The sequence below is a fragment of the Tetranychus urticae genome, chromosome 2, assembly GCF_039701765.1.
Source record: "Tetranychus urticae isolate SD_2017Ah chromosome 2, NJAU_TeUrti_SD_1.0, whole genome shotgun sequence".
Lineage (NCBI taxonomy): Eukaryota > Metazoa > Arthropoda > Arachnida > Trombidiformes > Tetranychidae > Tetranychus > Tetranychus urticae.
In genome coordinates, this window is record NC_142959.1 from 10,414,181 (window position 1) to 10,428,086 (window position 13,906).

The window sequence follows — 13,906 nt, forward strand, 5'->3', positions numbered from 1 at the left end:
AAAAACTGCCACAATATGTACACGATAGAGAGTACTTTGATAATTGTTTCTTTGAACATTGACCATCAAAGAGTTCATGGATTTTATCATAATGTGATTCACACATATCATAATCTAAGCATGAACAATGGAAACAGGCACCACTATGACAATCATCGAAAAAATGACACTTCTCAATGTATGATATTGATATGAGATTCACTTCTTGAAACGGCTCATAGCAGATAGAACATTGCATTGATGGTATTGAACACGAAACACAAAAGAGCTGTAAACAACAATGAATATTGAATAGTTGATCAATTCCGTTTTTACAAATTGAACAAAACATTTTATTTATTTGCTCTACTTTGCCTAACATATGATAAGATTTTAAAACAATTTCTTTTTCCCGTTTCCATAGAAACAGCGGAAAGCGCATAAATTAAACATTAAGCAAATAGCTAATGGTCAATATTTGATCAACATCGATGCGATTGTATCAACAGTTGATAAATATATAAATCAATAATGCATATTGTATGACTAATGCATATTATCCATTTAATCTAAAAAGCTAAACGCGTTCACAATCAAGAGCACTCTAAATAGCTATTTTTCATTCTACTAATATTTCTACATTGCTTTTTTGTATTGTTACAAATTTTTACTAATTTCATGATGGATCGAGCAACATGGTCTGCAAAATTAATACATAATTATGCGGTAAGTAAAAGTATTGCTGTTTTAATCCCTTTTCTAATCTAAATTTTATCATTGCAGATTGAGTTGTTAGTTCTTCTTGGTTTAAATTCAAAACCATTGCCACAAGAATTCGCCATTTCAGCTTATAAATTTTTAAAACGGTTCGAAAAGGATAATTTCAAAGATTTTTCAATTGGTCGTTTCAACGCATCTTGGATTTTGAAATTATTGCGATTTATCAAATTCAAATTAGAATTACCAAACAATATGAAAGAAATAATCCAACTGGATAAATTGCTTGGCAAACTGCAATCGCATCTCAATAACAAATTGTATGTAAATGAAGCAGATTCATGTAAACTTCCCTTACCAAATCGCATCATCAAAGACGTTTTTCTACAAGAAATGAAAGTAAAACGGAAACGCTTTCATTATTACATTGTGGATAAGCGAACTCAACGAAAAATACGAAAAGATATCAGCAATCGGATGATCGAAAGATACATTTTGTGTTTTCAAAACCCAAGTTACCCAGAGCGATTTTACATGTGTAATGCCAACCATGATTGTAGTAAAACGATTAATTCAAGGCATAGTATTGTTCACGATCATGTCTTTGCTCTTTACTACAATGTTGTTTGCTTATATTGCAAGCCAGTCAAATCATTCTCACTCATGTGTAATCTCTCGATTCACATTAAAACTCATCATCTTTAAATTTCAAGTAATAGAATTTTCAATGTTAAAATATAATGAAAATATGGATATGCAATATTCAATTATATTGCATTTTATAATTTTATTATGGCTATTAATCCAAAAAATAAATGATTTACATATTTTGATTGTAATTTGATGATTTGAATTGCCTTCTGTCAATAATACTTTTACATATTTGAAATCGAATGGTTATGAAAGTATGAAAATTATTAAAAGTACATGAAAATGAACAATTATGTAAGTTCAACATGAAGATGAAGATTAAGAGAAACGCGAAATGTTCAATTTATCTTTCAAAACTCGGCAAGTAGAAATTGAATGTTGAACTCCGCAATATGAACAATTATGGTCTTTAGAACATGTACATTTGTTATTATTTTTGTTATTGTAATGATATGAATAACAATAGTCTGAATCTGGTATAAAACAATTTGTTTCGTCATTTGCTTTCTGTCCAAATCCATTAACAATGAGATAATCAGCCCAATCTTTTTCTTCGCCTTGGATATTGGACTTGAACTGACAAAATGTTCCATCATCGACAGTTTCCAGGATTGGCTTGATTTTTACATTGTTTTGTGGAGGCATCATATGTTTATCGATAAAGATTTTCATATTTTTTTGCTCTTCTTCCAAAAAGCAATAGTTCGATAGCGGTGCAATACCTGCCATTTTTACCAATTGAATGGTAGGTTGATTTTCATTAACATTATCAGGATAATCAAAACAACTCATGGCATCAACCCAGCATTTATTGCCATAATCAATGAATTGAATCAAAGTATTCTTCTTGTCAGTAGCCTTTGTTCCAATGCATATAGCTCTTTTCAATGTTTTATGTTTGCGATAACAATCTTCGACAATGTAATGGCCATTTGCAAACACTTCTTGCGATCTGGTCAACTTTGGATTCTTTTGCAAAATTGCTAATGCTTTCGATCTTGATTCTCGCAAATCCGGATTAACAACATAAATCCAAAAAGGATCACGGAAATAAGTTATTTGCGTAGCTATCCAAATTCGCTCATCATCAGGTACCAATTGCTTTATGTACTTAGCACGAAATGTATCATCAACAGGTGAATTCATTCTGCTAGGATATGGTGATAATGACATATTGCTGCTTGTTGTTGGCGATTGAATTGCCGGAGGCAATGTATATAAGTTTGCAAAATTAGCTAATTGCATGTCTTTGGTGTTATACATTTTAACACTTATTTCAAATATGGCAAATCCATTTTGATCCATTGTTTCTTTGAATGTTAGAATCGGCAAGTTATTATCATTTGCATTCGTCTGATTCCATCTTTCAATCTTTTCTAAGATAGTCTTTGAATCAATTTGTTTATTAGCAATAGCACCTTTAAGATATTGCACTGCCAGCGAATCAGTTGAATTTAAGCTTTGAATTATTCGTTGATGTTTTTCATTGTAATTCCGATTGAATTCTTCTTGGTACTGTGTAATTCTATTCACAATGTATTCAAATTGGCCATTATTGTATTGCTGAATGATATCGCTCTTGCTTTCGAATGAATGATCGAGTAAATTCTTCGCAATACTATCATCAATTTTCTTAACTGCTTCTTCTGTTGTATCGAGATAATTGTGGCGATCGTCAACCTCCATCCAACAACCGGTACACAATTTGAATTCACCAATGTGATTGACGAAAAACGTTTGACATTTTTCGCATTTATCTGGTTCATATGTTGTGATAACTTTCCTTGTACACTCAACATTACCTCGATGTGTTATACTGTAATCGCTATCGCATAAATTACGATTTTTACAACTGCAATGGACAATTGCAAGTGAATTACAAATTTGAGCAAAATCACATTTCTTTGCGTTGATTGCCAAGCAATCGTTTAATGATTTACGACATTTTTTACATTCACCAGAACATGATGAGCAAATTGAACACATGATGGTGAGGCAAGAGTGAATTTTATAATTTTCATCTGTATTGTTGCTACACAGTTCACATTGTACTGTTGACATCATTTTGAAATTGTAACGATGAAAATTTCAATGTTCACAGCAAGAAAAGAATTATGCACTTTTAAAGCTTAAAATGTAAAGCTTTCAATATAATATTGATTTGAATTTCAATAATTTGGAACACAGATTGAAATTAAGCAATGGTGAATGATTTAAGAACAATCAAATAATTGTTAAACAATAATAATTTCACATTTGCTAATTAAAACAATTGAAAATCAATTAAAACTGATCAGAATAGAAAATGATTAAAAATGTTACCATAGAGACAATGCTAACTCATTTTCCATTATACATTGAGCGCGTTATTCAAACAGATTAATGCTCCCAGATTAATTTAGCAATTATTTGACAAAAAACAATTGCTAAGATAACAATTGTTTTATCAAAAAAGCAAGTCTCAATTTCGATAAACCAATTGCTATCATAAATTTAATTTTTTCAATATAGAGCAATGTTACGTTCCTAATCTTTTTTGTGCTTTATCAGGCAAAAGTGAATAATAATATACACTCAGCCACCATGCTGGGGCTGGTGTAAAGAAAAAGATTGATTATTTAAACAATAATATAAAAAAAACAAAATCTCTAAAAACCAAACATTCGACATTTACTGCTGGAAGATGGCGACAGTTTATATTGTTCAAGCTGCAGGCTTCTCTTAGCCTCTTAGAAGCAAAACAGCGGCGTCGTAAGTTGAAATCATTTTGTGTTGGTTTCTCATTGAATTTTTAATTTATATGTTATTAACTGTTGTACTCAAACCTTTTTTTTGTATAAAATCAAATTCATCTGGTCCACTGCCTAGCTTTAAATTTAATTGAACTATGATTAATAATAAAAAGGTAAGTTTCACCTTATTATCAGGATTTATGTTCAGTCTATTTTCATCTTTCTGTTTCTCTACCCATTTCTCTGTCTCTCTATGACTTTCTATTTGCCTTTTTGTACAATTCAAAACATCTCAGGTCATCTCGATGTTATTGTTATTTCTTGTTATTTTTATTTGACCCTTTTAAGTCTTCTCTTTTCAATTCAATTTCATGGTATTTTTTAACATTGAATTTAACCTTTATTTGTTTCTGTTTCTCCCATTTTTACTCCCATGTACAGATTAATTTGAGATTGATTTTGGTTTCTGGGAAAACCAAAGATTTTCAGTTCAGTCCAAATGATTCAGCCTCTGACATCGCCCAATATGTCTTTGAACATTGGCCTCCAGGTATTTTATTTTCTATTTGTATACATTTTTATTCTCTATTCTTAACTAATTATGGTATCTATGTGTCTTTTTTACAGAATGGGCTGACGAATCTGTTAGTAGAGCTGAAATTTTAAGACTCATATACCAAGGAAGATTTCTACATGGGAATGTTATCTTAGGAGGTTAGTGTCACCCTCAGTGAATGGATTTTTTGGTTAAGTGTGATAGTGTTGTGTTTGTGATATCGTTTAATTTTTTTTACTTCAATCCTGTTACTACACATCTTGATATTCAACTGCATCATCAAGTTACTCTTGTGCAACTGTAAAGAACAGCATGTGGATTAACCATTTGATTTTTTAAGTGTTTACCATCGTAAAGTGAATATGTAAAATTTTATCTTCTTTTCACTATGAGAGACAAATTTTAGCCTTGATGACTTGGAGGCCAACTTTTTTCGACAATTTAATGAGGGTTAGAGGCAAAAAAACCTTGATTAAGTCTCTTTATGTATCATTTAGATCCTCGAGCAATACTTGAACGGAAGATTGTTCAAATCGTAATTACATCCTTTTTACTTAATTTTGGTATACAGAAACAAACCTTAAATTGGAATACAAGGTCTTGGTTCTTTTCTATTTTGCTTCATTTTTGCCATTTCCTTTCTTTCCAATTTCTCTGTTTTCTGTCTACTTTTCGCCACCATTAGTCTTATTTACGCGCCACTACCTTACATTTGAATAGACATTCTGTAGTCTTTTTTTTCTATTTCCAATTCAACCTCTTCAAACTCCTTGCTTATCAAATCACATTTACGCAGTTATTCACTGACAGTTACACGGACAATTTAGTTAACCTCAAGTTGCTCCCGTGCCTCTTTTTTCATCTCTCCTCAATCAAACCCGGACATATTACTTTCAAGGCTTGGACACCCTGCTAACCGATAATTTGCCTGGTTACTTCTGTCAACAACCTCAAGTTATACTTGATGCGTGTTTTGCAACCTTTCCATCGTTTATCCTCAATCAATTCCATTAAGATGGTTTGATAACTGTTAGGTAGAAAAATTTTAGCGTTTAATTCAATGAAAGGGGTTTACTCTTACTGCAAAAGAAGAGTCAATTAATTACTTGAAGAAGAAGAAAAAAAACAGTTCTTATAATTGTTAGCCAATACTGTACATTCACACTTAAAGTCGCCTTCTCGTCTCTATTTGAATTGTACTTTAACAAGGTCAACGACAGTATGCTTTGATAATATACTTTGAGACACACCCTGAGCTAACCGTAAGAGTGGGCTTGAGCTTATGTTAACAAACAAATAAACATCTGAGTAAACCAGTAATCACATCATTATCTTCAGTATGAGCAACCCATAGCATCACCAGTTTTTAGTTCCAATCAGAGGATGAGACACCAATTTTCGCACCATGTGATATTTAATCTACTATCATCTGGAAAATGTGATGATCATCATCATGAACTGGATACTAGGAGACACCCAAAATATACGGAATCACCAAATGCTATCTCACTTGACTGTCTGTCCTTTTTCCTTCAACTCCTTCAACATGTTTATTAGCTGGAAAAGGCTAATATCCAGAAAATTGCATCATTACAAATTGATTATTCAATTAACAATCTGTTAAGTGTGTGAAAGAGAGAGAAAGAGAAAGTAAATTTATCATGTGTTTTATCCCTTTTCCTGAATATTAATCACAATGGTGATATTAAATAACATTTACTGATGGTCATCATTTTACATGTTTCAGCTCTTCAATTACCGCTTGGCCGGACCAGTGTGATGCATCTCGTTCCAAGGGAAAACTTACCCGAGCCCAATTCTCAAGGTAAACAATGAAACTTACCTTGCAGGTTTTTGATAAAAATTTAAATTGTTTGCCATCTAATATGAGCTCAAAAGTAACCTTGATGTTGGTTAAATCGAAAGAAAGGAGACAAGATGATGGATATTTTTTTTTCTTCAACAAAATGGAAAAGAACAAGAAGAGAAGAAAAGGAATAGAATCAAGTCTCCAGAGAAGAACTCGTCTTTACATTTTAACATTTCAATCGTCCAGTTCTTTACTTTTCCACCATTCTCAATGAAGGACCTTTCATTATTATACAAACCATTATAACCTGGTTTTGCTGAGGAAACTTGGCGTCAGAATGTACTTCAACATTCCATTTCTCTTTTTTCTTCTTCTTCACTCATTTTCTGATAGGATAAAAGTAAAAACAAATCAAGCCAAGTGTATGGATTCATTCTGATTCTCGTCAACACTTTCAACCTCAAGTTTAACTCCATTTTTGAGTGTAATTAAACCTTATACTGTGCACGGTTCTTAGCGTGTTCAACAGATTCTGATTGACATTGTGAAAATGTAAGATCACGAGATGGATTCAGACTTGAGTAAAAGCTATTGGAAGGATAAAAATGAAAAAACATCGAAAAGATTTGCTTACAATGAAGAATAGTCTTTTTCCATTCAATCATCTCTACTTGATTCTTTCCTTTCTCTTCGCCTTCTTCCTCTTCACCATCATCATCATCATCATCAAAACCATCATCTCAGCAGCTGAAGTTTCAGCTTCATCCTGAATATATAGTGCAGAAAAAAAACAAAGCCCTGTTTATCACCATTTTTATTTTCATCTTTTCAACTCAAAACTGAGTTTAGTCTTGATGACTTGCTAATTAGTTAACCATAATCTCATTTACCTCTTACATCAGATCAAAAATTTTTAATGATCAAGTGAAGAAGAAGAAAAAAATTGAAAAATTGAATGAAATGATGTGAAAAGAATAAAAGGTGAACGGCAATTCTGAGACTTTTACAAAATGACCTTTTGAATGACGATTGGAGGTCATAACGAGTATCAAGGTGAGGTGATACTTGTTATAAGCCTTCATCAAATGAATAATTGTTCAAGTATACAATTTACCCTTGATAGTACTGTCATTGAATAAAAAAATGAAGCCAAAAATGAGGGAATACCATCAAGTTTATCAGCAAAAAAAAATGATACAGGTTAATATTTGACCATACATTTAGTTAGATTAATTTACCTTAATATATATAATTATTAACTATCTTGTTTAGTCATAATGTGACTAACATTTAACAACCAATTTGGCATATTACGTCGTCTTGATATTTAATTTCAACCTTTTTTCTTACCTGCATTTTGACAACGTAAACATTGTCATTCACTTGCATTTGTTTCATTCAATGTTACAAATTAACTTGATTAACCTTCACAATTACCTATGATGCCTTGAATTGCGTTGAAAATTGTTCCCCATCTCGTTAAATAGTTGAAACAAGGATTACAAGTATTACAAATTACAAATTGAACAATTACTTTAAACACGATTTAAAGTAATAATAAAATTACATTACATTGTATATCCATTTCCCTCTTCATTTCATTCAAAATAATACTTTCACTCCTTTATATCCGAGGTAAACAGGTCAATTATGCCTTTATATCAATTATTTAACTTGATTTTGAAAATTATTCAACCACTTGAAACTCAATGGGTTAATTGAATTGATGAAAGACAGAGAGAAAATTAATTTTCTCAAAGAAATTTTTCTTTCTCTTTTATATTTCAAATGGCCATTTCCATGCACACTGAGCACAGTAAAAATGAATCGTTAAGGTCGTTGAAAAGTCTTGAAATTTCTCCGCCATGATTAACTGATTGAAGCGCAATTTATTTCCGCTTGACCCAACTTGATGATCATCTTGATTCTCAATCTCACCCTCTTCTTGTGTTTACCTAATTTTTGATTGCAACCTGAATCTAGGTGACAGGGTTAATACGTTTCCTGTCACACAAATGATTCCTCAGAGCGGAAATAAATATCACAATCTTTTTTTTCTTGTTCATCCACCTTTACCTCATAGACATGATCTTTGAACAATCATTCAGGTAAACTTATTTTTGATCGTAATATATTTTCCAGTTCAGCTTCATTGACTATCTCTCTTTACCTTTAAAGATCAATAGGATTTAATGTCAATAGGTTAACCCATAATATTTAATTGTATTCAAGATAATCAACTTTATTTCAATTCTCATTCTCATGTTACCTTTACAGTGTCACTTGAATTCAGTCAACGATTTACCTTAATGTTTATTGCGCAAAACTCTAGTTTACCTATTCATGGGGTTTACGCCTTGAATTTTTGTTCCTACTCAACCTTGAATTTCATTAAACTTGTTAGATTTGTAATTTCAGATTATCTGAATATGCTATAATGGCAAGTGATTACATTAAATGGAAACCTTGATAAAATCTTCTGTCATTCCCAATCACTTTGATTAAATGTTTATTTCACTTTCCCCTGAATGGTGAACATTTATTCAAAAAGTTAACATTAAAAGCAACATTAAACTAAAATATAAAATTAATTTCGCACTTTTCCATCACTTATCTAAACTTTAATTTCATCCATACTCATAAAAAAGTATGAAAAGTTACCTTTGAACTTAATCTTTTAATCCATTGAGCAAACAATGAATTTTTCATCGTCTCAAAATTAACGATAGTTTGCTATTGCAAAAGGCATTGCCAAGTTGAACCTTCAATTTCTTGCCTTACCTTAAAAACTGAACAACTTGAACATTATTACATTAGCATTGTGACTTACAAGTTGAACAGCAATTTTGAATTGTTTAACCTGTTCAGGTGGAATAGTTAAATTGGGAAACAAATGAAATTAATCAGTTTAAATGTAAGAGGAAAGGTTAGACAATTTAAAAGCTTTATTTAGTTCCCATTGACAATCACTACTAACCTTGGCCTGTAACCAGCCAACCAATGCTTTCCGTCACAGATCAACCTCAGTCGTGCATGATGACGAGGATGATGGTGATGATAATGAGCAAGGATAATGTGAAGTAACAAACAAAAAAGTAATGATGGAAATGAGCTCAATCCATATTGACAAGAGAACGGCCATTCTCATCATTATCACTGAATGGGTGTCATTAGTTTCTTATTCATTTTCCTCAGCCTAACAATCATTGAAATCAACTGATTACAGATGATTGTCCTCTTTATCCGCATCATTATCATGCACACTTGTAATCCCCAATTTCACTGGTTACATGAAAAAACCTTGCCTTCTATGTTATCATCTCTGTTACCATCAAGAATAGGAATTCACCTTGTTTTTATATTCAGCTTATTCTGCTTCCGCAATTGTAGGCACAATTTGATTGTTGCTCATGTCCTATTAATGTGAACTGAGTGAAGATAAAAAAGGGTGAGAATGAGCAAAGTACCGTTAATCTTACCCTTTTATTCAGTCTAATTTAGTTAAAGTTGATTCATAGTTAACCAAACCCGATTGAAACGCCAACTTGAAAACAATCAACAACATCGCCACATCACTCCACAGTCATTAAGCCAAATTTTATCCTTTTTTTGGTCTCTCTTTTCATCTCCATTTAGTGTCTTGAAACTCTTCCTTGTTCAATTGAATTTCTCGCTCTTTTCATGAGACCTTTTCATTAGTCAAACTCAATGAAACATGTTTCAGAATTATTCACTCATCAATATAAACAAATCTTCTTACAATCATTATCACCATTTAATCATCAACTAATTTCTCGTCTCATTGTGTATATTTTTTGAAACAAATGTTTGCTTGTTTGTTAACTTCACCATCAACAATGGGCATCACTCAAACACCAGAAAATGTTTTCAATTTCAATGTTGATTCTTTTCAGGCTGTTTCTTCCAAGCATAACAACATTTTGATGTAAATTCAGTTAAATGAAATTTCACTCAACTATTAGATGAACCTTTAAATGATAATGATTGGGAAAGAAGAAAAAAATGAAACATCAATCAATACAAAAAAAGGGTTTATTTTTGCCTCAACTTGATTATATTTTTCTCTCCTCAATCGCTTTCATTTATCATCTCTCTTCATATTCAATCCTCTTGTTAACTTTTCAGTTGAATGGATACTGAATCCAACTGAACAAAAAAACAACAACATCTCAAGATGATATCAAATTTTATTTGAATCATCTGAAAATCTGTATCAAACTTGATCACAATTGACTCACATTTATTTTCAAGTCTTAAAAAGCGAAACTTTTTTTTCAAAAAAAAACTCTTTCTCGCTCAACATTAATTTTTTCATGTTACACCAAATAATTCATTGAAATAACTATTAACGGAACATTTTCTCTTAATTGTCACTCACTTTTTACTGGTGATTATTTTTTAATCAAACTATTTAACGTTTTCAAAGTTAACATTTTCATTGTTACCCATTGACTTTACTTAATTGTCTCCTTACAACTCTCTTCCTACTCATGAAGCTTCATGATAATGATGCTGACAATTATTGATTTGCCTGATACAGAAAAAAACAAAAGAGCTGAATTTCATCAACTTTTTTCTCTCTCTATTTTAATTGCTTCCCTTGCAATTAATAGACTTGCAATAATAATGTTGAATACATTATAAAATGGTTGAAAAATTGGTTGAAAAAATTAATTCATTGGAAATACTAAATCGATAAGTGGTTAAATTGAAATTGCTTGTTTGGTTAATTGCAATTGAACCTGTTGAGATGTTTTATTTCATCTTTACATGATTATTTGATCACAATTGAATGTATCAGCTTGAAATGGTTCAATTGTTTCTTGCTGTGTTACCCTTTTGATACTTGAAACGGAAACTATTCAGTTTACTCAGTTACATCATTAAAACACAATTTGATTGATAAAATGTTACCAGATTTACCTTGAAACTCTCTATACTCTAATGACCGTCTTGATCACAATTTACACTCAATTGATCAACTTGTAACATTTACTTTACCTTTTTAACAGAAACTGTTATTGATTGAAATAGGTTTAGACATTTTATTGGGTCAAGGTTATTCAATAGTCACATTGTTACTCTTCATTTGGTTCACATTAAATAATCATGTCTCATTCAGATCATATTACAACTAGGATTTACTTTTCAATCTCAAATGACCATGATTTAATCATGAAATGTTCACCATACTATTGATCAGTAAATGTTACTTGGTTTCCTTTGTTTCCATCCAATGATCGTCATTCAATGTTTACACCACAAATTGTTGACTGTTTCAACAATTTACTGTTAAACTGGTTGTTTACATGGTAATAATTATTCAAATAGGCTTTTGTCTTTTACAAGCTAAATTTAAATCAATTGAAAGGTTTAACCATCATTGATCAGACAAGCTTGATAACTTGAATAAAGACCCAATAAAAGCTTGAATCACTGATTAACTTTAATTTATCTCTTGATATTAATGTTATCACTTACCATGTAATACAATTGATGATTAAACCATTTACGGTGACTAATTAACAAGCTATTTCTATCAAGCTTACAGAATCTTAATTTTTTTGTTTTACAACACCCAGACTATGAGAGTAATCAAATGTTTTGTCAGTCACTGTAAAAGTTGATTGCTTTGCAAGGATTGTGTGACAATTTACTTAATTATTTGTTCCAATAAAACTCGCTATTGTTTACCATTTTATTGCTTTATTTGTTATGAAACTTACAATTGGATAAAATGCAATCTAATCGTCAATCAGATCAACCAAATCTTGTGCCTATTATGAATATAATGGCTATAAGATTGACTCGTTGAGCTCATTTTTCATGGCATCTATTTGAAACAACTTTATTGCTTATCTCCAATTCATTGGGCTGCTTCAATGAACCCCTTTCTCACTATTAATATCAAATAAACTAATCCATCATTTTTTTGCTATTTATTATTTCAGATCAACGTCAAAAAAGCAAAGAAAGGAGCAGTGGCTGTTGTAACTCAAATTGTTCAATCATTTGAGAAGCAAATGATACTTTAATATGTAAAACAAACCAGAGGAATCATCCTAGTTTAGTTTTAAGAGACAAACTTTCTGTCCTGATGATTTTGTTCGCAAAAAAATTGGCAAAACGCAACCCATTATCATCATTATTGTAAAACCATAAACACAATGGTTATGTAAATCGCCAACGGAACGTCCTATCTTTTTGTGTTTTTTTTTCTCATCCATTTTTTCCTTCTCCTCACACACACACACCATAATAATCATCTTCATCAACGTCTCCTTCTTCTGTTGCTGTTACAAGTTTTTTGTTCACGGAAAATTTGGGTGTTTTATGTAATGTTAATAACCAAAAATACCAGGACACTAAAGGTCTTGACTAAAGGCCCCCAAACAACCGTCTATAATATTGACTGGAATGGTCAATCCTTTTAAACCCGCAAGTTGTTATGTTAATCGTCTGCCAACCTTTTTTTGGGGAAAAAACAAATTGAAACGTGAAAAAAGCAAAAGCAACTAACAAACAACTGTCTACAAGAAAACTGTCTACCTTAAAGTTATTATTATTATAATAATATTATAATAATTACTATTATCATTATCATTATTATTGATATTATTATTATTATTATATAAATACATATGTATAAATACGAACGGAAAACGTAAAAAACACATAAAAACACAAACAACCACGGAGGGAGATTCTCTTGAATATTGTCATTCTCATAGTCATACTTTTTGGTTCTCATCGCTGTAAATAATAATAATGTACCTCGTTTAACCTCTCCCTTTATCATTCCATGAATAAAAGACACCAACTACAAGAAATGTTGATTTTACTCGCGAATCTTATTGCTAATTTTTACATCTAAACATTTTTATCTAATTCTTGAATCTTCTTCTCTTCCTTTCAGATTAATCTCGGCATTTCCCCCACTGACTGAGGAGCGTCTCAATACAAGCTTTATTTATCGACGGATTGACTATCTTAACTATTCAAGGAATCATTACACATTGATTTAATAGATTTCTATTAAGTGGAACACTTAATTACTCATCTATCGATATTATTCATTTCTTAGCAGTAGGGTAACCTTGAGCATCGCATGTATTCACTTTACATGATCAATGTTAGGTTGCAGAAATTCATTCATTTGATAAATAAATCATTTGTACTGTTTAAGTCCTGTTTTACGATGAATTCCCATTCAATCTCATTTTCAATTTTACTTTATTCATTTTTTAACATTTCAATTATAATCTAGTTTTTGAGATCACTTATCAATTTAGTTTCTTGAAAAAACAATTGTTTTAATCTTCATATCCTTTAGTTGTCCATATTAAGACATTTTTTCGTAATTCGTAATTTTGCTATTTTCCTTAACAGCTGTTATTGACTACCTTTGCACTGGGTCTCCTCTAGATGAAAACCTTCCTG

At 31.2% G+C, this 13,906-nt stretch overlaps 1 protein-coding gene across 1 annotated transcript; it reads left to right on the forward strand.

The window, feature by feature from the left end:
• The first annotated feature begins 4,120 nt into the window (after positions 1-4,120).
• On the forward strand, positions 4,121-13,296 carry LOC107359542 (ubiquitin-like protein 3). The gene is made up of 5 exons (XM_015926025.3): positions 4,121-4,252; positions 4,521-4,629; positions 4,707-4,793; positions 6,383-6,460; positions 12,418-13,296. Exons 1-5 carry the CDS (start codon positions 4,235-4,237, stop codon positions 12,480-12,482), a joined length of 357 nt encoding a protein of 118 aa, XP_015781511.1. The 5' UTR covers positions 4,121-4,234; the 3' UTR covers positions 12,483-13,296.
• Positions 13,297-13,906: the final 610 nt, after the last annotated feature.

Excerpts from the sequence above, each read along its gene's own strand:
- LOC107359542 (XM_015926025.3), top strand. Across the intron at positions 4,630-4,706 it reads CTTTGAACATTGGCCTCCAG|AATGGGCTGACGAATCTGTT; the intron begins GTATTTTATTTT and ends TCTTTTTTACAG. Across the intron at positions 4,794-6,382 it reads TGGGAATGTTATCTTAGGAG|CTCTTCAATTACCGCTTGGC; the intron begins GTTAGTGTCACC and ends TACATGTTTCAG.